The sequence below is a fragment of the Oryzias latipes genome, chromosome 1 (genome assembly GCF_053564925.1).
Source record: "Oryzias latipes strain Hd-rR chromosome 1, Olatipes_Hd-rR_3.1".
Taxonomy (NCBI): Eukaryota; Metazoa; Chordata; class Actinopteri; order Beloniformes; family Adrianichthyidae; genus Oryzias; species Oryzias latipes.
This window is the reverse complement of record NC_136237.1, coordinates 13,382,316-13,408,479: the sequence shown is the minus strand read 5'-3', so window position 1 is coordinate 13,408,479 and position 26,164 is coordinate 13,382,316. Positions and strand designations below refer to the sequence as shown.

Below are 26,164 nucleotides of genomic sequence, written 5' to 3'. Positions count from 1 at the left end.
TGCATCAGGCACACAGGAGGAAGACATCGGACACAAACACAGGATGCACTCACAGCATGCACCCACAAGGGGGCACCATGAGCAAGCACATGGGTGTGGATAACCAAGGTAGAGTTTCCATCCAGAACACTGATCAGGGGAAATCCTGAACAGTCTTTCAGAAGATGGAACTTTATTTTTTAAGATCATGTTCAGGGACAAACCTGATCTGAAATCTGCATCATAAGGAAACTTCTACCTTGGAAACCCTAAGGTAAGATGACTCTCAATTCAAAGATTCCAGAGCATGTTACCATCCAAAAACAGTTTCTTTAGAAATCATACAATGACAATTCATGTGATTTGCCAAACACGTGGATTCTGAACCACCTATGTTGAAGAGCAGCTTCTGCTTTGGCTTCACACTCTGCTGGGGTCTGATTGTGAACAAGGGTCAATCAAAAGGTCAGAATGCTAAAGGTTGGAAGATCATTTTCTGACACAAAGCCACATTCCAGTTCCTTAACATGTCAAGTTGACCTGCTGGTCAAAATGTTATCATTATCATCGGCGATGGCTAGCAACAGAATCATGTGGCAGTTTTCTTTTAATTGGCTAAAGGCACATGAAGGAAAGAAATTTGTATTTGGTGGTATGTTGGCTTTTTGTGTTGTACCAATACAATTCCACTAATGCTTAATGTTAAATAAAGCAAAACTGGTTCTGGATTTTACTGGATAAAGGGAACTGGACTGAGCGATCAACTCATAAAACAATCATTTTTAATTCTTTGCAAATTTAGCATGTGTTTGACACTTTCAAAGTAAACATACTGTTAAGCAGTAGGGCTGCATTGGTTTTAAAACGAGATTTGTGGTACCTCTAATATTTATCTATAAATGTACATGAATGTATCCATATGGGTGTCCAAAACTGAATGTGTGAGAGGTAACAGGACTGTAATAGATAGTGGGTGAACCGGATGTGGTGATAAATTTGGTCTTGAGCATGTGGGGGAGAACTTAAAATGATTTTACTTCTTCTCACTCCCTTTCAGATTTTAGTTTCCTTTTTTTAAATTTTGTCCTGTCTTTCCTTTTACCCTTTACACCAGAGCTTTAATTCCAGTGTTTACATTCTTTGGACTAATGTAACCCTTCAACCATTTACACAATGAACGTAATTCCAGCGGATTTTGAAGCAAAGAAAAGGAGCCTGATGCAACACTTTACAGTGGTGAAGTGTTAAGGCAATCAACTACTATCATCTGATTCTGTAATGAAGAAAAAAGGTTTCAAACTGGACAAGCAGGGCAGGGCTTCTTCTTTATTTTCTTTTTTTATTGTTTCCTAGCGCTTGTCTGCCACCTACAGTTGGAAGAGGCTTACTGCAAAGTGTCCAACCGATGCAAATTTCGCTAATCTAGCATCAGGCTTTTGCTTTTCATAGCTCTATTCCAATCTATGAAAGACTTAATGTCATAGAATTTGTGCTAGGGACAAAAATTAATTTCTCCTCCATGATCAATTTTCAAATGGTTGGCACTTCTGTGAATTAAAAGGGACGACATCTGAGCCAAATTTTGACCAGATTTAACTTTCAACGGTTACACATTTTGTACGTAGACCCCGAAAACGGTTGTAGAAACTTGCATAGTGCCGACTGAATGCAAGAGTTTTGAACGCAGAAGTCCGAAACATGTATTTATGGGCTTTTACATAGACTTTTTATTAAAATTGGTTGCTTAAACGCACGGTATTGAACGTAGCTTTAAAGAGTTGAAGTGGAATAAAATATCATCATCATCATCATCATCATCAAAATGTTTGCAAATTTTTCATGGGGGAGTTCTACTGCTCATCCTACAAATGCATGTTTCTTACAGATGTTCTTTTAAGAAAAAAGACACACAGGTTTTTCCACAGCACTGTCTCAACAAAAAATAATTCAAAAGCAGAAAGGTTTGTTGTGAGAAAAGTTCTGCCTCTGACTAATTCATGGAACTGAATAATGGAGACTTAACATTTGAACAAAACATTAACCCCTACTGAAAACACTGTCTAATAGAGAACGCTTTAGCAGTGGCTTCAGTAAGATTGTTTTTTTATTTTTTTCACATGAGTTCATGTATGCTTCGATTCCCCTAAAATGACAGAAACCTCCACTCAACATCCCCCCAGCAACCATCACAAACTGATGTATGATCACAGACATGATGGATTTAACCGGTTTGGCAAAAATCAACCTGGTCAAAGTCGTATCCCCTCCTGGAGGGACAAACGGAGTTCATGGCAGGGACAGGGATGCAACAGAGATGTGAACAAAGGACTTCACACATTACACTCGAAGACAATGAAATTGCAATAGACTGTCAAACTGCAGACAAAAGGAAGACAAGGAAAATCTTGGAGGCACAACAAAGATCAAAGAAGACAATTATAATTTGTCGTGAGCAACACATGGGATCGAAGTGGATGAAGAAAGGAGAGACATGCTTATCCGGCGAGGCGTATAAGAAAGAATCCACCCTTCAATAAGATTGTGTCTTTATTGTTTTTTTTTTTGTTTACTTTATTTTGTGGTAGAGAAATCCCTTACTAACAAAACTGTCAGTAATTGGTTTATTTTTCTACAAGATCAATTTTAATACTACTTTCACTTTAACAATATCTTCCTCATTTCTTCTCAAATTCTTTTATCAAATAATAATATTTTATGTTGCATGTAAGCAGTTTTCAGCTAGATTTTTTTTTTGGCGGATTCCTCCTTTAAAATATGCAGAATGGAAACAGAAACTCAAAATGTGAGGTGAGATTCAGAGCCAGGAAGAGCAGGCAGATGCACACGAAATACATGTGCTCTGCTGATGTTGAGGAAGCTTGTGTTGAACTGTCTATGCAGTTCAGTCACACAGGTTGCATTGTAGAACACACCAAGAAACACTGCACACTTATTATTTTTTTGTTTTTGTTTTACCAATATAAAGCGGGACAGACATACCCTCCATTCTCCAAAGCCCTCCTTTGTTGAGCAAAATGAAAAATCACACATCTGAAATCAGTCAAACCTCTTTTTTTAAGAGCAGATTTTCATTTATGGTGTTACACTAGGAGCTACCAGAAGAGTGGAGAGATGTGTCCCCAAATATTCACTTGGAGGGAGCGAGTGCATCTCAGAAACATTCATTAACAGTGGGAGAGGAGCACTGACAATCAACAAAAGGTGAGGCAATGTGGTATCATCGTAGAAAATGAGAACAGTAGTAACCCCCTAGGTAAACTGTCACAGCACCTAACCCTCATCAACAAATTCACACAGCTCAGGGATCTGCAACCTGAGGCTACTAACTACTTAGTTAGCATTGGTTGAATTTACAGTCACTGGCCACTTCATTAGGCATACCTGTTGAACTGCTCGTTAACGCTAATTTATAATCAGTGAATCATGTGGCAGCAAATCAATGCTTTTTGGCATGTAGTCATGGTCAAGACGGTCTGCAGTTCAAACCGAGCATCAGAATGGAGAAGAAAGGTGATTTAAGTGACTTTGAACGTGGCATGGTTTCTGGTGCCAGACGGGCTGGTCTGAGTATTTCAGAAACTTCTGAACCACTGGGATTTTCACCCACAACCATGCTTGGAGTTACAGAAAATGGTCAGAAAAAATATCCAGTGAGCGGCGGTTCTGTGGCTGGAAATGGCTTGTCAAAGGAAAATGGCCAGACTGGTTCTAGCTGATAGAAAGCAAAATTAACTCAAATAACCACTGGTTACAACCGAGGAATGCAGGAGAGCATCTCTGAAAACACACCAGCTGAAGGCAGATGGGCTACAGCAGCAGAAGAAAAAACCAGGGCTGTGTCCAAATTCAAGGGCTGCGCTCTCCCTGGGCTGCATTTGTAGGCTGCTTATCTCACAGCGCAGCAACAGGTGATGTCCAAATGCAATGACTTCTTTAAATCTAGTATTACAGCACAGCAAAGTGGACTCAAGACATAACAAGAGAAAATATGATTTTTGTCTTGCGTTTCTTAAAACTTTTATAGGAGTAGTTAGCTTCAGTAGAATGTGGATATCTTTTTTTTTTAAAAAGAAATCATACAAGCCTCAAAAGTCAAAAGCAATTTCACATTTAAAGAAATAGCCTTTCATCTCAATGTTTCTCCTTGTATTAAAAAAAATTTTTTTTCAAAAGGGCTAAATAAGACTTTTTGCCTCCTACTAGGTTTTAATCAGTGAGAAACAAGTCCAAATGGCTATTTGGGTATTAAAGGTTGCAGACCCTTGACTTGGAAGAAAAACAAAGGAAACTTCAAGCACTGGGACAGCCTGACATCGGGCTAGAAAAGTAATACTTAGATGGCTCTTAGCAAGCAAAGCATTAAGGAGTAGATAATCAAGGGGCATGCAAACAGTGCAAATGCTCGGAAATGTGAAGCTTCTAGCCTTTGTATGCTTAAAATTTATTTTCAAGCTATGATTGGAGGACAAAGGAGGAAAGCCCTTTAACGATAAAGAGGACTGTAGAAAAACATAAAACTTCCTCTGTTAGGGATTTCACTGGGATGGTGGGATGTGTGTGTGTTTGGGGGGGGGGGTGTACGGGATACCTGTTCCTCTCGCAGGGCCTGCAGCTTTTTCATCTTGCTCTGTCTGTAGTATTCCATGATCATCATGGCAGCGTAGATTTTGCCCACTGTCAAGTCTGTGGCTGCTGAAAAAATGACAAGTTACCCTGGAAGATTAGACCGGGGTGAGATGGAACCCTGCGCCGTGGGGGGAGTGGGAGTGGGGGACAATATACAAAACTCACAAAGTTGCATGCAGAGTACACCAGCAATGGTGGAGAATGCTTTAAAAACACTCAATTTGAGGGAAACGGTTTGGCTTTAACAGGGAGAAAACACAGTTAAATTAATATTTAATTCTTGTTGCAACACTGATTACTAATTTTGTCTTAGTTTACTCTAGATAACTTCACATAATTGTGATGAAGAAGAATATATAGATATAGTAAATAGAAATTATGTAAAGAGATTAGTTGACTTGTTAGCATGTTCTTTATACTTTGGTGTTATCTGAATCATATGTTGTGATTATATAAAAGAGTTGTTTCATGAAGCTAAAAAAGTACCAGTGTGTTGTTATAGTGGAGTGTGCATTTATTCTGTTTATCATTTTTATCCATTCCTTTATGATTTTCCCTTCAGGATGAAATGTCTGATGAAATTTGTTAAATAAGGGTGTATTCAGACTGGACACAATTGGTTTGCTTAAAGTGAACCAGAGTAAGTTTCCCCTAATAATCCAGAAAAAATTTAGAGTTTGGATACACCCAGGCATACCCTGATCCATGACCTGGAACTGCTGATGAGTTGGAAAAAAAAAATCACATATAGTTTTTTATGACATTATTATTATTATTATAAGAACATTGTTTTTGTTTCTATCCAAATAGGGATTGTAAGGGGACTCTCACCACCACTGGGGTACAAACAGATACATCAACACAACACTGTACAGTTGTCAACACAGTTGAGCTTGTAGTCTTTTCACAGGCAGATGCACATTTTGTGCATAAGATTTGCATTTTTTCTATTGGTCTATCAATATTGTTGTTTACGTTGAGGATTATATAACCATTTCATAAAGAAACAGACACCCCACACATGTCAAGGAACCAGGAGCTCAATCTTTTTCTAAAAACTCTGGACAGATTTTTCCAGAGTTTGGATGGAAAACAGACTTCTAAAAAGTCAGAAAAATATTGAGCTATGTTCTGACGGTGTATGTCAAATAAGTGCCTTATGGCTACAAATCCTCTAACTTTAAATGATCTTACAGGATACCTATTAATGTTTAAATACAAAGTGCATTTATCTCAATGTCTGCCATGTATTTAGCCAAACCTTTTAAAGTTACTGTTAAACATGCATTACTACATAACCTATTTTGGCACAGTTATGCACCAGGATAGAAATGTGGACTGAAACTTTTAAAAATCATTTCATAATAACACCCTTTTAAACTTATCAACTCATATCAAGCATATATATTTATTTCTGCTTGTTAGATATTCCTGTAGTGAAAAGACTTCTATAGAGGATCGTCTATAGTAAGCACCCCCTGATACCAGTGAGGATTGGGTGGGTATAAAACTCAGTATTGTGCATTGGTGGAAGTGTGCTACTGTGGAAACTGACAATGATCTTGTAAATCAATGTGGATTGTTATGAATTAAGATATTAATAAAGTAAGATACATCTTTCAACCCATAAGAACCCAGACAACTTCTTTCAGAAAAATTAAATAATGTAGAATACAAAAAAAAGTGGACTACTAAACATTTCTAATATTTTTCTGTTACACTGATGTCACCATGGGTTCTTATGGGTTAATAACGTGTTTTTCCACACTAAAAGGCGCACTCAAAAGCCTTACTTTAAAAAACAACAACAAAAAACAGCAGTGCGCCTTAGATGTATGGATTAATTCTGGTTATAGGCCTATTTACTGATGTTGAAACGATTTTGAGAGGTACAGTGCGTCTGTCCAAAAGTCCGTCTGTGTTTTTTACAAAATGCAAACAAGGTTGGATGTTATTTAAAAACGCTAACAGGGTTAATGTGTAGTAGTGTCAGACTGTGTTTCTTTTAGATGTAACCAACAAGTTTGTTAGAATAGTCACATTTTTGTGGTATTAGTCTGTTATCTGTTATTATGTGTTGCAAACAAGGTTGCGAGTTACAGGTATAGTCAACACGCTAGCATGGCTAACGTGTAGCATGTTATGAGCAAGATTTAGAGTTACTGTGAATGCGTTAATAAAGTCTGACTGACTGAAAGACTTATCTTTGACTTTTTTGTCTCGCCTAATGCACCTTATAGTTCAGTACACCTTAAAGAAGACATCATTTCCAACATATACCATCCATTGACAGTGCGCCTTAAAATGTAGTTCGCACTATAGTGTGGAAAATATGGTAATTGATGGCCATAAAGCCTTTAGTTAAAGTTAAAGTCTTATAAGTATGGCAATGTGGGAAATTTGTTTCCCCATCCCCTGGGGAAGTGATAAACTGCAGACACAGCCAAACTCGAAAACCATTCGGTGATTTAACCCCTCAGTCTAACCCCTTAATGCTGGGTGTCAAGTAGGGAGGCATTGGGTCCCATTTTTAGAGTCTTTGGGTATGTCTCAGCAATGGATTTGAACTCACAATCTTCCAGTTTGAGGGAAGTCACTTTAACTTTTTTTTCAGCCCATGTGCAATGTGAAAGATAGTTTTGGAGAAAATTTGTTTTACCCCTTAGTCCTATTTTTTAAAATATCATTTGGCCGTTTTGCAGTTCATAAAGAACTACTAGGTGGCTTGCAACACAAACAGATTAAACAATCTTATTGCCTGGCTTTAAACATGTTTCACACCTGTGGTTAAAATCTAGATCAACAGCAAATATCATAGAAGTTGTGAACATCAGTTTACTCTATTGATAACAATATACTGATTCAATGTGCGTTCAATGGCCATGCATTTTATACGCGCGTTTACATAAACTTTTTATTGCAAGTGGCCACTTGAATACACATTACCAAGGACGCTGTGAATTGTAAGCCCAATTTGTTTGCCCAATTTAGAACAGCATGGGTTTCAGTTACATCCTATTTAAAATCGGAATACCTGCCAAGATTATGCACAGACTTGGTTCACAAAATTCTAGGGATCTGTCTCGACTCCAACTTCCATGGTTTATATTGAAATTAGAGACAAGTTAGAACTCTGGGTGGTTCAACAGTTGAAGTGTGTGCAAAGAGAGATGGGTTATCTCTGAAATAAAGTGTTTGAAGGATGAATGTCTTACTAAATGTCCATTTTTATGTGCACGCTGATCAGGAGGTGCAAAGCAGTAAACAACACCATTTGGTAGAAGCTGTCCTCTTGGTGGATTGGTGATTGGACACACATATACAACTATACCAAATCTTAACTGTTCCCCTGTAACTTACCCTTGTGTGGGGTAACAAGCAGGTCCAGTGTCTTCTGGGATAGATTTGGCCAGATAGCCATCATCTCTTTTCTTAGCTCTGCATCCATTTGGTGCTTGTCTGCACCGCCTGGGTATTCCGTGACCCCATGAATTCAGACACACATGGATCAATCATTTGAACATGTACAGATCATATACACATCCAACCCAGAGCCAATGAGAGAGAGAGAGAGACCAGTGACAAAAATCCCCCCAAAAAAGTTTTATCCATTCACACGTAGTCACATTTAGCCAAAACAAACAAGAAACATGTTAGTGTCTTGTTGGATTATTTGTTCCACATAATTTAGACGCAGGAAAAAATAAAATACACTAAGACAACTTTTTACATTAGGTTAGGTTAATTGGGGTTAAAGGAGAATGAATAATTCTTATCGTACCCTTGGCAATTTTTATATCCAGAGCTGTCCGGATCAGAGCCATGAGGGTGGAGTTAAAATGCACCGTGTTGTCATCGGCAACAGGTAGGTCCATACGCAGTAGTCTCTATAAAGAACCAGTCAGGTTGAGAGGATGAGAACATATGGCCTCTTTTATGAGGCACGTACCCTGATCTTTTGGAAATGGGAAAAGGTAAGGGGGGAGGGGCTGGGGTTGAGAGAGCTCCATAGACAACAGCCAGTTAAAGTCCGTCCAGATTCTGGACTACTTTGTTTATTTGATTGTAGATTTGATTTTAGCCAGAACGTGGTGAATATGAGCTCCAGGTATAATAGGCAGTTGTGTGTTCAGTATGCAGTTGTACTTGTTATACGCGTTTGCAAAGTGTGCGTGTTTGCTCGAATGGGTAAGTGTCAGTGTCTCCTACTTTTCCAGTGATACTCTACCAGACAGCACAGCTAACCAATGCTACAAAGCAACTGTGAGAGCTGAGAACGACAAGTAAGAACAATCAGAGCCACAACGGCATCTGACCCAACCTGTGCCCATGTTCCCTGCATGTGTGAATGCATGTACGCATTTACACATCTTTGCTGTTACACACATATACATGTATATAAATATTTGGCAATCCACATACACCCGCCCCATCCCCCACCACAACATCCCTCCTTTTCCACTAACACACAATTTTCACAGACTGCAATCAAGAGCTCTTAATTGAAGTCCTTGCAAGACAAAAATAGATTGACTTGAAAAAGAATAACAGTATCACTGGGGATATTCTGATTTCTTTCAGGAGACAGCTGCAGTTATATTTGGCAAAGGCACCTGCTATTGAGCTCCCCCTACCTGTTAGGAGGTTCCCTGTTTTCAGATGTCTATAACAGGTAAAACAGATGGAGGAACCACTAGATAGGATGAAGCAAACCATGCCTATCTTGTCTAGTTGAAATCCATCAGGTTTACCTACGAACATGAGCGTTGGGCTCTCACGATTGCAAGCACGGCATGAGGTTGAGATAGTGTACATGCTGGTGTGTTCCTGAGAGTGTGCGAGTGTCTGGCATGCCCAAAGCCAAGTGTGAGGCGGCCAAGGGCATCAGCCAACATTCACAGCGCTTGTCAGGCAGGCTCTGTGTCGACCAAAGCCATGCAACAAATATTGCATGCAACATGACACAACACCCCTGAGAAAAATCCCACAAATGCAGACCAAGCATGCAGCATGCCTTTACTTCACTCCGAATGTCTAAGCCCCAAAGTTTCCCATTTATTCAGTCCATTACTCCACAACTTCCCTCAAAACCCACTTTTACAATACAGGCAACTGTGCATCCGTGCAATGAGAGTATCTGCAATTCAGCTGGATTGACTTTTCTTGATTGACACAAGCGTCTTTTGGTGGTCTCTATGTTTTAAGATTCTCGATTCCTGAAATGGCCAATTTGAACAGCAGTTAAAGTACTTTATTTTAGGTAGAGATCTCTCTCAATGCCAAACGGGTGCAGGGTCTTAGGTGAGTGTCAGAGTTCAAAAGGATTTGAGCTGTGGCACTGCCTGAAAGAAGAAAAACAAATCATAAAGAATATAAAACAGAGATAATCCTTTTGTTTTCTCTTTTTTGTGTTCATTTTTGGACAACCAGGCTTTGTGGTTATAGTATTGAAGGATAAAGAGTAAGGGGAGGAGGGGTCTTTGATGAGAGATGCATAGTAAGGCTAAACTATATAAACCTGAGCTCAGTCATGGGATGTAGTTACAGATAAAAGGGGAAGGGTGAAATGAGGAAGAAGAAGAGAAAGACAGTGAAAACACTAAAAAGAGAAAAAGAAAAAAGACAAGGAAAACCCAATCCTAGAGAGGTTTCCAGCAAGAACAGCTGTGTTTGTGCGTGGATTCAGAAAACAAAAAGGCTTAAAACTACAGAACATGACAAGAGATACGGACGAGGACTAAAAACAACACTGACAAAGTTTTAGGGTTCAGTTTAAGAGGGTGTGTAGCAACACATCAGAGACATTTCCTAACCAGTAATTCTGTGTTTTGAATACAGGTTTGTTGATTAAAAAAGTTTGCAACTATGTTTTTGTGTAAAAACGTGCTGTTTGATATGTTATCAGGGCTGAATTATGCAATGGGGGCTCCTGACAAGACGGTGTTGATAAAGAGGAAGAAACAGCAGAGAAGTGCAGTAGAGACAGATCAGGATTCAATGAAAGGAGGAATGAAGGAATGAAAACGCCCCCTGACTGCTGACAGACAAGCAGAGAGATGAAGAGAAAGGGTTGACAGAAAGACAGAAACTAATAAACTAAAGTAAAACCCAGAAAGGAACAATCGAAAAAGAAAGAGAGAAAACTACAACACTGACACCCAGATTCACTAAAACTTTCTCTGAAAGAATTTTCAGCTAGGTTTTAATCACATCTTGTGTGGTGAGCAATATAGATTTTTTTAGACATTGCAAAAGGTGGTCCTATTTAAGACATTAGATGACGATGTCAGCATCTTTAGAGATTAAAATAGACTTATGGTGTGTCTTACTAATATGCTATTAATGTACATTGGTTTAAAGGTCAAAGCCTAAATTACCAATTAACTTACCTTGTTTTAATTCTGCTAATTTCTTGATGACATTCTCAATACCACATGTCAAGACTGTTACATTTCAAGCAGGCCACAGCAGGTAAACAGCAGCAACGGCAGAGCTGCTTGAGTTTGCAGCCTAACAGTGAAACTAATATTTTTTTTCGTGCTACTCAGAAAGATTTTTTGAGTTTTCAAGGTGCTAAAAAGTAGGTTTTTGTAATTAAACAAATTAAAAGCATCTTCGCCATACTTGAAGGATATATTCACCAGGCAGCAGTGGATACAATTTCTTTATTTCACAATGAGAGATGTCACTACAACGCTTTTGTTTATTATAGTTTAGAGTTGTAAATAAAACTCATTTTGATGCTGTGAAGTCATATGTTTCAGATTTAATCCTTCAAACAACATGTAATGGCTGCTTTATGTTGCATGTCCCACTTCAAAGGCATTAAATGATTTCTATTCCCAGCATGGATGGACACTTTCTTTTGTTCTTAAGAGTCTTTCAATTAAGATAAGTGAATACTCTTTGAGTATTTTAAAACATTGTTCACCATCTCATAGACCGGCCTGTACGAGGCTGAAGTGGGAATCTGATTTTTGTTTTAGCTTCCAGTTTCTCTTAAGTTTTAAGGGGAACGTTTAACATCATTCTAATATCTGCAGCTGGTTGAAATTTTCTTTGTATAATAGCTTTTGTGTAGGAACCATTAAGATGTGACAAAACCTATAACTGTCAAAATAGAAGCTGAAAAATCCCACTTTTATGGTACAACGGGTAAATAAAGAAAAAGTCAATAAATAATCAATAAGTCAATAAAACTGGTATCTTCTTAACTAAAAGAAAAGTGACCATTTGAGCAACTGTATCATCAGCATCCTCAAAACATTAGACAGCCGGTTGCTAAATATTATGTAAGAAGTAATGGCTGACGAAGTGTGCATTCTTAGAATTTAATGTGGAAGCCTGAACCGTCCTTCCGAAGCGGATGGTTGCTTTCGCGAAGAACGTTCATTTTTGATAATGCACACTTCGAAGGCCATTAGCCCACTTATACCATGGTCAAATACAAAAAAATAAATAAATATTCAATCAGTTTTTAGTACTTCATTCTTGTCATTTGTTCCGTTTAGATCACTTTTTTTTTTTACAAAAAGTGGACTATTTGTTATGTTGTGCTGCGTGTTGTCATGGTAACATGACCAGAATTTATTTTTTAGGTGTGCATTATTACTGTGGATTATCACTTTTTAATCCACACCCAGCAGGCAATCAGAATCAAGTATTCACCAGGACCATGATTTAAGCATTAATATTATGGCATGTAAAAACAACTGTCACAATAAATCCGTATTTGGAGTAAAGACTCTTGGTTTTTATCTGTTAAATGCAGCTTTCTCTAAAGTCAAAGGTTCTGCTTCTGTTTCCTCACTTGCTCTTTTCTGAAGAAGAAACTATCCCAATCTTCTTATTCTTCTTTCACTTCCAGCTTCTCCCATCAGGGGTCGCCACAGTGAAACAACCCTCCTTGAGGACGAGTCACATGGTTAACTTGGCAATGTTTTATGCTGGATTCCCTTCCTGACGCGACCCTCTCAAACCAACTGGGCTTGGGACCGGCACAGCAGCAGAAAGGGAATAGGGAGCAGCCCGGAATCGAGCCCAGGTTTCACGGATGGAAGGTGCCGCAAACCAGCACGAGCTAAACCGGCCCCCTCTACGAAGAAACTATCCCAATACTTTTAGATTTTTGTTAACTTTGCTAGCTTAAGGCTATCAATTTGGTGGTCTGCACAGCAGCTTCAAAAAAGTAGCATATGTATTTCGACACGTGGCTGAGCAACAAGAATGAGTTGGATGTGTTGGAGAGAATCCAATAGTTTTCCAAAGTAAAACTTCCTTCAAAATCAGATTATAAATACCACAGAAAAAATATAGGTTGTATTCTTTTTCACTGTGGCCTGTCACTGACTGTCCCACAGACCAGATAGCTGTACGCTGCCTGGGGTTGGGAACCATGTTCGAACATACTAAATGAAGTTTTTACTGACAATATCCTTGAATCTGGATGGCAGTATGAAAGAAAAAAAACTAAAGTGAAAAGCAAGAAAAGTTAAAGCAAAGAGACAGCAAACACTGTAAAGCTTGACCAAAACCTGAATGATTGAGGGCTGAATGCCAGAAAAGGCAATAATGCTGGAGTTTCATTAAAAATATCAACAAAGTGACAGGGCTTTCTAATATATCATTTTTGTCAGTGATTGCATATGGAACAGAGGCATGTGTATGTGTGTGTGAGCTCTGTGATGTCATCCGCAGGAATAAGAGGCACAGAGGACTAAAGACAGAGATCCTCGCCAGTCCTTCTGTACCTGCATCGTTAGCACCTTGAAAGAGAATTCTATGATAAAACTAGAAGTTTTCTGTACGTAGAAAGCGAATTAAGTCAATTTTTTTGCTAAATACCATATGTACACTCATAAATAGTCCCACGAGACTGAATTCATAGAAAAGACACAACTAGTGAGTAAATCTTTGTAAATATTTTTGCAATATTTATCATGAATTAAGGAGGCCCAACTCATACAGTGTGCTGTTAAATGTGACATTCGACTTAAAAACTATGTCAGTAAATCTGTATATTGGTAGTGTAGTCCTGTCTGTGGCCTGACAGTGGTGGTCTGAGTCTACATGTGCGGACATGCATCCGTGCAGGTTGCAGAAGGACTGGCGAAGCTCCTGTGTTCCCTTACTTCTGCGGCAAGACACAGGGAAATAAAAGAGTACTGACTACCACTTCACTTCACGACAAAAGCCCATCCCTCCATCCCCGCGGTCGGAGAGAAAGAAGAGAAGACACCGCTCACCACCACCACAACCACCACTAACAGACAATGAAGAGAACACCACTGGGAGGGGGAAGAGGAGAGGTGTGGGAATGGGATTGGAAGGTGAAGAGGATAGGAGTGGTAGTAGAGGAAGAAGAGGTGATGTTTGAGGGAGGTGGAGGGGTAAGGTGGGGAGCGAGTCTACCTTATAGGCGACCCGGGCGGGACACCTCTTCCCGAGGCCTAGCGGCGGACACATGTGTCTTAGCATCTGATACATGTCTGTGTAAGTGATCCGGCCGCTGGTGTGGCCACACAACACACACCCAAACACACACACCCACGCACACATGTAAGCCACGTGCGCATTCAACATCCACAGGTCAACAGACATGACAAACAAAGACGGACGACGGAAAAATGGCAGAAATTAAACCAGTGACGGGACAGGGATAGGGAGGTGGGGCGGGGCAGACATACATAGGTGTGTTTGGGAGTCAAGACACAAGGAGAAAGAAAAACAAACCGACAAAGGAAAGAGGGGGGGGGGACAAATAAACAGAGGTTATTGTTTTGATACGTGGTTGCTGTGGTGAGAGAACAAGAGAACGGAAGAGAATGATAGAGAACGAGGGGGGGGGGGGGGTTGTCATGTAACCTCTTGTCTGGAATATCTTCACGGGGAGGAGACAGATTTGGGAGGGTCCAAATGTTTTTAGTTACTGATAACATACTGCTCTATGTGGTATGAGGGGAAATTGGGATATTGCTTTCTTGAGCCATCACTCAAATAAAACTATTATCGGGGCTATTGGTAGACAAAGAAGAGCACCATTGCCGACCGGATCACAGTGGTGAGTCAGTGGATCTTCTCTGAAGATGCTGTGTTTCCACCTGGAGCTCCTGCAAACAGCTGTGTGCCCAGATGTTCATGATCTGATGAAAACATTGTGAGCTGAGTAAGCCTGGCCACCCAGCTCACAAACTGATATGTAACAGAAATGCAAGCCTATTTTAGGTTTCATTTGTAGCTACTTATGATTTGGCACCACATCCAAGATTTCATTTCTAAAAGTTATTCCAAAAAGCATCTGGCAGCACAGTTATTAGTAGAGACCTGGTGGACACGACATCTCCTTTGTCCTAAACTCTCCTTGCCTGATTTTTTTTTTCTTTCCTTCTACACCAGAGGCAGAAACAGAGCAAGTTTGGTCAACTTCTTACATTCCTTTAGCTAGTTATTAAGATTCTCCATTCACAAGAGAGTCGTACATTTTAGTGTGCCAACATGCACCCGGCTAACGTCACAACAACATGCGGGAATAAGTGACAACAGGCTAAAATGAATTTTACAATTTACTCTGTTTTTTCAACCTTTTGCAACTCATATTGAAAAATACTCATTCTTAATACATGTGGAACATTACTAGAGTCTGTCCTACAACTAATGCTTAAAGGAAGAAAATAAGATTGAGTCTCAGTTCCATTAGCTCTACGTATTTGTGTAGCGCTAACCCATAGCTTTTAAATTAGGGGTACAACTCAAGATACACTCATTTGAGCAGCAGCAATTTATTTTAGGTACTAATATAACAGTAATTTTCGTTTATATAAGTTAAAAAATGTTACTCAACTCTAATTTAGCCCTTTAACATGAAAGATTTAGCTCCAGTGTTGGCATTCATTCGACTATTGTAACTCTGCAACCATTTACCAAATTAATAGAAATCCATCAGATTTTGAAGTTAAGAAAAAAAGCCTTGTGCTGATATGTAACACTTTATTTTACGAATGTGCGGCATTTCAGTGCAAAGCTGAAATGAAAATACACTTTTCTAAGCATCAGAATGAGGGTATTCACGTTAATTACGTATACAATCAAAGAGTTACAGTGTGTCAAAGTGTGTTTTTTAGGTGTTGTTGACAACATTTCTGGTGTTAAAAGCTGATGTTAGCAAATTCGACCACAAAAAATACTTTCTAAGATGAGTTATTGTCATTGTCTGTCATTGTAGATATGACAGTTTCTCCATTTTGCAGTTTTATCATTTTGTTTAGTACTCTTCATTTTGCAAATGTAAAGGTTTATGAGTCCCAAACAAGTGAATTCATTTGGAAAATGTGGGGGTTGGATCACTTGCAACTGAATCCTGAGTCCTGGTACGATGTGAATGCACATAGGCTTTAGAATGGACCAAAGAGCTTTAATAAACCAGAAAATAAGTGTCATAAATATTGCACATTTTTAGCAAGTATGGACTGTTAAGTCAATTGGATAAGAAAAGGTTTCATCTTCACTAATAGTGTAGTGAAATACAAGACTCTTTTCCATATATTATTCTATACTCTATTGATGGGCTGACAAAAATAGCAGGTTTTACCTTTATGATTACATCACCTCTTGTCTTGTCTTATTTGCTAAATTTCAACAGTCAGGAGGAGTGTACACTTATCACTTGAATGGGACTAATGGGCTCCTTACACAGGTTTGGGGGGGCTTAAAAAAAAGAAAAAATCTGTATGACGTGCCTGTGTCTCACCTACTTCATCCTCACGTGGTAACCCTAGTGCCATCCTAGGCACTTTAACATTGGGAGTTGGGTCATCTAGACCCACTAGGCAGTGCGCTGAACCTTTTTTCTTCAATGATTTGTGATCTTCACTGGTGTCCATGGATTACATGAAATCTTCTTCACCTTTATCCACCTTTGTCATGCTAGGGATAACACGTCAATGTAAGGGTGGGGTCATAGGATAGCACAAGGGTTAAGTGTTCGCAACAACCGGCAGCTAAGTAACTTTTCCTTTAGCACTATGTCTATTTCCTGAACCACTAATACCCTTATACATAAACCCACAACTAAAGGCTAGGGAGTAGTTAGGATTCACTCCAAGAGACAAATTAAAACAGCCTCTGCACAAAGTGGCCAGTACCATCCTTCTAAATGCATCATTCAGGGAGCTTAGAACACCTTATGCCAAACACTAGCAGATGATGAAAATGCTAAGCAAAGGAGCATCTGAGACAGGACGGCTCAATTAGGACCTTTAGGGTTTAGTGTGAAGGATAGTGATGTTCTGACCAAACCCTCTCTGCATTTGCCTCTGGATGGAAGAGAACAATCGTCCCTCACCCAAACCCCAAAAATGCACTGGGCCTGAGCATTTTCTGCCCAAGCAAAATTAGACGGCACCTAGCTCTACTGTTTTCTGTTAATCTGACTCAAACACATTATTGTCTATTTTCCAGCATTCATCAGAAGACAATAGCATATGCACCACTTCATGCTTCACACACCGCAATCAGTGTGTGCAAATGTGTGTGTCTATGTGTACATTTCTGCATTATTCCAAACATTCACATTTTCATGTCAGAATGCATTAAAAAAAAAATCTTCCATCAACCCAACCTCCCTGCCCCCAAAACATAAATTAATAGTGAAATGTGCTTGAAAACAGAGAATAATGCACACCCCAACAAAGAAACCAGACCGATGGAAATCAAAGGTTGAAGAAAATAATAATTTATCTTAAAAGTGATATAGAGAAACATTCATTCCAGTCTCTTAAAGGCGAGCAGGTTGCGTTTAGATTTGTGCTTTAGGAATTTGGTCCAAACCTTGCAGGCCACCCTATGTGGGCATTTCTTGCCAAGACCCAGAGGAGGCGAGATAACTCTCAATAAACTGTACATATCCTTATAATGTATGCGCCCGCTGTAAGAAAAATACAAGGAGGGGAGTTAGGTAAGGGGAGACAGAATAAAATAAAAAATAAAACAGAATATGAGTGAAAGAGGAAAAAAAAAGCGGAAAAGAAGTAGAGAAGTACAGAGAATTTAATAACAGAAAAAAGAATAACTATTCTTTTCTGCACAAAAACACAGACAACAAAGGAAAAAAAGGAAAGGAAGGTAATAAAGTACAAATTGTTCAGTCTAAGACAGAAAAAGAGAGTAAGATGAGAGGAAGTCTTTGCTCAGACACCCCAGCTCTGACTCCTATTTTGACATGAAGTAAAGCAGATCCTGTTTCATCAACACATTTCCCGGATGAGCTCTTTGCCCCGTTTGGGGACAGGAGAAAAGAGAATCAGTTAGGAGTTACCATTCATGCAGTGAAAGGGTTCACATATATGAGTCTTTAATCTAAAGTTTAGTCATTTTTATTTTAAATGACACGTTTGATCTCTGTTCACCTCCATTTTGGGTGTCTTGATATAAAATCTTGCAAATCCCCCCCCCAAAAAAAGCAGCTGTGTGAGCGTGCCACTTACCAGGCAGCAGGGTCGTACTCAGCCCATATCCTTACATACTCGTCTAGATGATGTGGCCCTAGGATGGACGAGTCTCTGGTCAGGTACTCGAAGTTGTCCATGATGACAGCCACAAACAGATTCAACATCTGATTGCAAACAAATGAAAAAAAGAATTTTCCTTGTCAAAGTGCAAAGCAGCTTTGCTTATTTGCATTTGAAGCTGCACACTCATTTGATGTGGAAATGTATTAGAGGGATTTTTCTTACCAAAAATGAGCACAGGAAGATAAAGGAGACAAAGTAGGTGTAGGCAAAGGTGCTGCCACATTCCTTTTTTCCTTCATTTCCCGATTCTGGATCGCATTTCTGTTCCCCCAGGCAAGCTAACATGATCTCATGCCACGCCTCTCCTGTAGCGCTCCTTCACAGAGAAGACAGAGGACATCAACGAATCAAAACTTTTACCCCACAATGCTGCAGAAATAAGGAAAAATTATGTTTCTTATATATGATTACTTCAAAGTTAAAGCAGGGGCTACCTGAAGAGCAGCATGAGGGCCATAATGAAGGTTCTGAAGTTATTGTGCTCACTGATGGCGCTCTCTTCTTCCTCGTCAAGAGCTATGTTTCCAAACAACTGCAGACACAGAAAAAAAACTCAGCATTTGCAAACCCCAATAGATAGTGGGATTTTGGCATGTCAGAGTGATACAAAAGAAATTCTGGGGACTTTTATGATCTCCTAAGAAATTGGAACACATAATGGAAAGTAGAGGGAATTTCATTTTTGGAAGCTTTTTTCTTCTTTGGTGAATTGACAAGAACAACATTTCTGTAGTACAAGGTGTTGTGGGTCTTAGGGTTTGACCAAGAATACCTCTCAGTCAATTGAGAATGGGATAAACAACAGATCAATGCATTTTGGAATTTGTCTGGGTGTTATTCTTAAACAAAATCTGTCAACTGATGCTCTCGCAGGACAGATCACAATTCTTAACTCTCAGAGGTTTTTTTGAATTTTGGCTTTGGTTCATCTCCCTTGTGACAAAGCGAATGCTCTTATTGTACAATGAAGCTTTCATCCAGGTTCTGTTGCTGCATGGCTGGTTGCTGTGTGCTCTGTAGTTGCGGCTCTTTCGCATCACCTGTTCACCCACGGCATTTGCGCTGTCAGTAAGGGGTAGTGCATGCACCTTATTAACAACTAGGGAGCGGTGTAAGGGCGCACATAACAGCATCATTTGTATTTCACAAGTGTGTGTAACTGACATTATCCTTACAAATACTTCACAATACACACCAATTGTACATTTCAGTTTCATGATGTTCCTTAAGGTGGCTGCACGAGACTCAAGGGAACTGCAAGACACACCGGCACCCCCTTTAAGCTGCAGTCCCTCTTCCTCCTCTGAACGACACTCCACAGGTCTGGGAACCCTAAAACCTGAGTCTTTTATGTAGATTTTCTTTAAATGTTAGATTCTTGAATAATATGATTTTTTTTTTGTGTTGTTCTGCTTTCTCCTTAAGACTGAGGGGCAAAACACGCCCCTAATTTGACTCACCAGTTCTTTGTAAAATAGAATTTTCTATTGCTTACAAGCAGTGATGGTGCAATGCAAAAACTGTTAGACCTCATTGTTACGCCTACAAGATCTAGCGGCTCTCAAAAGCCTGCTTGCCTTTTTAAATTGCTTACTGAAGGATGTCAAACACTGAACATCGTTTACGCACTGAATTAGAATGTTAAGACCCTATCTCTTTGTCTTGACTCAAAGTTTTTTACATTTTAATTTCCATCAGATGTGGCTCCTTTAAGATACGCTTAGAGGGATGGAAATAAAGCAGGATTTGATCCTCAGAGCTATGAGAAAATGCTATAAACCTGGTGATAAAAGTGATATGAAAATGTAAAGTTCATGTCAAAATTTTCTCAACCCATAAGAACCTGGACCCATTTTGTCTTAAAAATAAAATTATGTGTATTTGATCACAAACCAAGTGGACTACAGAATCAATTTCTGATAATTTTCTCTTACACTGATATCACCATGGTCTCTTTCTGGTTACAAAATAAGAGAAAATGCCCCAGTATCAGTACAAAAATGTATCTTTTCTCACAATATTCTGAGAATTAAGACTTTGTTGTGAACTGCAAAAACAGGCCCCAAAGAAATACAGCAAAACATTTTAAAGGGTCTATATCATGCAAAGTTAACCTTTTGAGCTTTTAAGTGTTGTATATTGTTAATTCCTCATGAAAACAAACAATCCCAAAGGTGTTTTGATCCATTTATGCATTTCTGAGTATTCCTCTAAAAATCTGCGCTCTGAGCACCAGCCCCTTTCAGTCCACAAAAACGAATGGGTTCTCACATTGTGACATACATAAGTGAGGAACAGCCCCTTCCAGGAAGACTCTGTGCTGCCAGCACCGCCCCCAGGCTAACACAAACACCCACTTTCTCCACATAACTAGCGGTGATGGGCAAAAATGCTTCCATTTAATATGCATAATTTGCACATCCATATTTGCAAAAGTTTGGATGTGTATTGGTTTTCGTAGGCGAAACGAGGCCGGCTCTAGGTTGACATCATGAAATGGGCAACAGCCACAAGGAGCGAAAGGCGATGCCTAACACATCGAGTCGTCTTACTTACTAGTCCACTTGGTTTGTGATCAAATACACATAATTTTATTTTTCAGAAAAAATGGGTCCAGGTTCTTATGGGTTAAGATTCAGTTTTTTGCAATAGTTTGTAAAGTATGATGCTTACCTGCATGCCAATGATGGCATAGATGAAGAACAACATGGCTATGAGTAGACACACGTATGGCAAAGCCTACAAAACCAAAGTTTAGTGTAGACATTATGAAAGGAACATTATAAAGCTTAAAACTAATAAAGTAAAAAACATACTGGTCAGTCTTAATGCAAACATTTACATAATTTCCTCTACAATAAAATATATGTTAGAAAAAAACTATTAAATGCCTTAAAACAATGTTTTTCTTGAAAAAGTCATCCCCCATTCTGGAGGATCTGAACATTAGAAATTGAATTATCTTAGAAATGTAGCACTTTTTTTCATTAATACTCCATTTATCACTGAGTCTGAGTTGGTGTTACCTTGAAAGACTGGACAAAAGTCCAGAGAAGGATGCGGATGGTCTCGCCCTGCCTTAAGAGCTTGATGAGGCGGGCCGCTCTGAACAGCCTCAGGAAACTTAGGTTGATGAAATTGTCCTGTGACACCAAAGTGAGAGTCGAGTCAGTTTTGGCGACACGATAGGTGGACATAATTTCCTTTACCGCAAAATAAATGAACTAGAAAAAACAACAAAAAATCAATCAACAGTGGACGGAGTAGAGGAAAAGAATAGGAAAAGAAGGAAAAAGGTTGCAGAATACAGTAAACACAAGGGATAAAGACAGAAGGAATGTTTTAAAGACAAAAACTGAAAATGATAACTCAAAGATCTTAAAGGTCATCATCCAATCTTGTACAAAAGAGATTTTTTTTTAAAACCAAATGCACTGATTGCTGGTGAGCAAGCGAGCACAGACAGGGACAGGAAGCATGGGGATGAGGATGGACTGGGAAAGGTGCAGGAATGGCAGGAAACTGGTTTTCAAACAAACTGGTCTACATGCGGACTTATGGGGGAAACTGGACATTTTGGAAAATCCGACTTAATCATTCTCATCATCAGTTGCATCAAAAGCATTGATATTATATTTCACAAAAAAGTGTCCCTGCTGTTATTGAAGGACTTGAAAGAAAACTTGCATTTTTCTTACAGCTACATGCAAAAAGTACCTGAAAATCTGTAAACAAAAAAACAAACAGATTTCCAAAATGTAAAAAGTCAAAGACAACCATGTAAAGGAATCCCACTAGTGTGATATATTAAAACTTTAAAGGAAACATTTTATCTTAACTCAAGCAATTGCTGTAGTTTACCCTTCAGGAAATAGATAACATTTTTTAAAAAGGACAAATTGTTGATTTTTTTTTTTTTTTTACAATTAAAAAAACAAACAGAAAAACCTGTAGAAGAAAAGTTTGTCTTAGAACTTTATACATATTTGGAGATCTTTGTTTTGCACCGAGCTCATATTAAACCTGGAATAAAAGAATGTCTTAAATAATGTTTGTGCGTGTAAAAACATTCAAGATTTCAATGAACCCTTGTATTGTGTTAAAAAGCATCTGGGAGAAATTTTGACTAAACACTTACAAAGAAAAAATAACAATTTAGAACCTCAAAACCTCATGTCATATCTAGTTTAAGTTAAACTCTACTGTATTCTGTTTATTTTCCCGTTTGACCATGTCTTTTCTAAATGCTTTTTTTATCTACATAAAATATGTTTTATTTAAAATAAATATATTTCTTACCTCAAATTTTTTAAACATAGTCATTTTTCAATCCCCAAACTGTCATAAAAAGACAAGAGGTTAAGAGAAAATCTGCTTGTATTTCTTATGGGTGTTTCCTTAACCATACATTTATTTTTAGACATGATTTTATAACCTAGGGACCAGCTTTTAGTCCTTCACTGTCACGGATGGTTTGAAAATGAACACATAAACACTGAAGGTAGATCAGAGTTGACATAAGTGATAATATTTCACAAAAGTGAACTCTTAAACTACATCCACACCAACCGCAACTCGCGTTCAAGCTGCCACTTTCAATGAAAAATCGATGTAAATGCCCTTAAACTCGTGTTTTGGGCTTCCGTGTTCAAAGCCCTCACGTGTACTCGTCACTTAGCAGGCTCTATGTACAAACCAGGTTTTCACTGAATGCGTGCTGAACGTTGGACCATTTTCGATTGGCTGATATGTGCTTGAAAACAGTGAGAAAAAAACTTCTCGCTTGTCCAGTGCTGGTCAAGTGTAAACACCATGGGCTGCGTTCATGAAATCCCGTACAGTGTTACCCCATTATTACGAAGGGGTTAGGGACCAGACACAACTGAATCCGCAAAAACAGAGAACCACCCCCCTCCCCCGCAGGCAAAGAATGTCTGTCACCGATCCTTACTCATCAAAAACCCTTCTGAAACATTTCTGATGCTTTGTAATATATTTATTAAATAATATTGAAATATTGCTCAAAATAAAGATTTTTTTTTTTATTCAGAGCAATAGACTGTACCGTAGCGTACTTTATAATGCACATTAGGACTGTCACTCTGTCTCTTTGTGCCTTAAAACCAGGAGCCTGTGCTTTCTCCTTCATCAGTTTAGCGTGAGAATGGCATCATCTTCCAGAAGAGGCCGGTTTTATCCATCTGGATGATAATTATTCTCCCTGATAATCTTCTTCTGTGTATCAGGATATTTTCCGGCCACTTCTGAGTCAGCTGATGCCTTTCCTCCATAGAGTGGTACAAACTTGGGTTATAGTGATTCCGTAACCAGTGGAAATAGCTGTGAAATCTTCCTTAGCTGCCGGCAAGGAAGCCAAAAGCCCAGCATGCTCTTCATCTCTGCTCCATTCCTCCCCACAGCATCTCCTTCAGACACAAAAGTCTAAAACAAGCATCTTGTGTTGTGAATTTTTTAGATGAACCGAAAGAACTGAAAAATATCTGCAAATACGTGAAACCGCGAATATTGAAATGTAAATAAGCGGGGAAACACTGTATATTCTTGAGCCTGCAACACATGCCTGGTGTGAATGTAGCATGAGTCTCATGCACCCATATGGGGGTTTGATGGGTGCTTCAGGTTTTTTGGTTGTCCGGGCCCTTGGAGAGCCATAGAGACAAGCGGATGCATCTTAGATGCATCTTGCAGTTTCTTTGAAGCTTGCGTGGCGACCTTAAAGGATCTCATAAAAATGGAACCTACTTTTGTTTTGGGTGTGGTAAGTGTATCGTGAAGTATTTGTAACAACAATTAAAGTTGCACACTCTTAAGAGGTACGGATAATGGTAAACAGCGTTTTTCTACCTTCCTCGAAGGCCCAAGCGCTTTACAGTCATAGTCCCATTCACCCATTCACACACACATTCACACAGCGATGGCGGCTCCACTGCTGAACACTGGCACCAACCTTCCACCAGAGACAAGGTGGGGTTCAGTGTCTTGGCCTAGGATACTTCGATGCATGGGCCGGCAAGGACGGAAAAAAACCTGCAATCTTCCGATCGGAGGATGACCGCTCTTCCACTGCACCACGTCCGTCGTAATGGTGGTGTCATAGGGTACTAACAATCTAATTGTTAGTAAGGCGCTAGTACTGGTTCCTTACTGACCACGCAAAAATATTTCTCTCACATGCATGTGATACGAAATTGCCTGAAGGACGCCCACAGAAACTATACTCTGATTCAAATTTCCGAAATTCCAACAGTCAGGCCGCATGCAACATGCAAAGAACATGCACTTTTCACTTTAATAGCACTAGCGGGCTATTTGCACAGTACGGAGGATTTAGGGGGGGATGGTAAAAATACAAAATCTGTGTGATGTGCCTGCGTCTCACCTATTTTACTCTTACTTACCTGTAGGTTTTGCTTAAGTGTTCAGTATCACCTCTTGGCCACTGCATGCTCGTAGCAAAAAATGTACACGAACATCTTTACTCTAGGGGCACACCTAACTGTCTATGACTTTGATGTTTTGTGTGGGCCACCTGCGTGCGCTGTACAAGTTTGCTCATTTTTTGCCAACATTACCGTAGGTTTAGTCAAGAGTCTTATATATTGTAAATTTCCTCATGGTTGACATAAATCTTGCCTGTAATCAGACAACTTAGATAAGCCTCACAGATAACCAAAAAAAAAATTGCAAGTTTGGTCACAAGAGAATTCCACATTTTAGTTTGTTTTCCTTGGTGTGTGGGTGATGGTTGTTATATTATGAGTATGTGTAGGGGCGTGTGTTACCTTGTTATCACCATCACTGGTTTACCCCTCGACTTTTTAGACCATTTAACTATAATGTGGAGAAATCCAATATAAAGTCCTGGGTCGGTTTAGAGCTTAGACATAATCGAAGAATGGTTACGGTTAAGGCTAGACATTGATAGGAGTTGGTTGGGGTATGGGGTTAGGGTTGGTGCTACGCTGTAATAATTTGACCGACAACGAAATACAAAAGTTTTTAACTTTTGTCTTTTAACTGTGTTGTTTGAGCAGCAACAAAACAGATGTTACCCTCTTGGTTTTGATAAAAGGGGACATCTCTTTTGTCATAAACTTCTCTGTCTGAAGATTCAGCATCATGAATGCTTGAACATGAGTTCTAACACAATAAAAGGGTCATTTGGGAATATAATTATTTCATCCTGAAAATAATTATAACTGAAAGGTCACATCCAAAAAGTGCATGCAATTTGGGCAAAGGCTGGACAGAAAGGAGTGGGTGAGGTGAAGATATGAAACAGCGGACCGCATGGCCAATGAGGATGCAGCAGGAAGCTTTGAGAGATAAATTACAAACCAACCAGATTCTACATGTGCGAAGATGTAGAGGGATGGATGGAGGAGGAGTTTTATTGATATATTTTTTAGGTTGGAGGTAAAGGGTTAAAGACATTTTTTAGGAGCAGGCGACGTTTTTTGTTTGTGTGTTTCATTTGGGGTTAGGATCATGGGGCCAAACACACACCGTCACCACCATTTTCATCATCATCACAGCACCACCACCACATGTCATGGCGCAGCACGGATGGGGAACAAGATGGAATTCATAGTGCATTTCGATTGGATGTATTTTTTTAGAAGGTGGAGGGAATGGGAGGGAGAGAGATTTAAAAGAAAGCATGTAAAGAGATAGAAGAGGAAGACCCAATCAATACAAACATCATCAAACGGGCAGAGACAAACAACATCACAACAGGTAACAGTGCATTCAGCCCCTCTTTGATTCCAGCTCCAGTACATTGCATCCCTCACTTTAATTCAACAAAGAGAAGAAAATCAAATCACAAACTTTTACACACTATTCAGAAGTCTGAGCAACAGGTTAAAGCTTTCCTTAAGCTACGTTCTCACTGAATGTGATTCATGGATTGGGGGATCGATTTTCTGCGTGAAGTGGAGGAGAATCCG

At 39.2% G+C, this 26,164-nt stretch overlaps 1 protein-coding gene across 29 annotated transcripts in view; it reads right to left on the bottom strand.

Moving 5' to 3' along the window:
* cacna1ab (calcium channel, voltage-dependent, P/Q type, alpha 1A subunit, b) overlaps positions 1-26,164 on the bottom strand; it is a 255,351-nt gene that overhangs the window by 22,986 nt on the left and 206,201 nt on the right. For 12 of the 29 annotated variants that reach the window (XM_078940252.1, XM_078940306.1, XM_078940544.1 and 9 more), the window contains 10 exons: positions 21,221-21,337; positions 20,868-20,933; positions 18,629-18,726; positions 18,357-18,510; positions 18,108-18,235; positions 17,452-17,548; positions 8,408-8,513; positions 7,987-8,094; positions 4,589-4,692; positions 2,980-3,000 (listed from right to left, as the gene is read on the bottom strand). In XM_078940252.1, the coding sequence (XP_078796378.1) occupies positions 2,980-3,000; positions 4,589-4,692; positions 7,987-8,094; positions 8,408-8,513; positions 17,452-17,548; positions 18,108-18,235; positions 18,357-18,510; positions 18,629-18,726; positions 20,868-20,933; positions 21,221-21,337 (999 nt within the window). Of the gene's footprint in view, positions 1-2,979; positions 3,001-4,588; positions 4,693-7,986; positions 8,095-8,407; positions 8,514-14,037; positions 14,135-17,451; positions 17,549-18,107; positions 18,236-18,356; positions 18,511-18,628; positions 18,727-20,867; positions 20,934-21,220; positions 21,338-26,164 lie in introns of all 29 variants that reach the window. The other 17 variants (XM_078940407.1, XM_078940575.1, XM_078940967.1 and 14 more) reach the window with 7 other exon arrangements.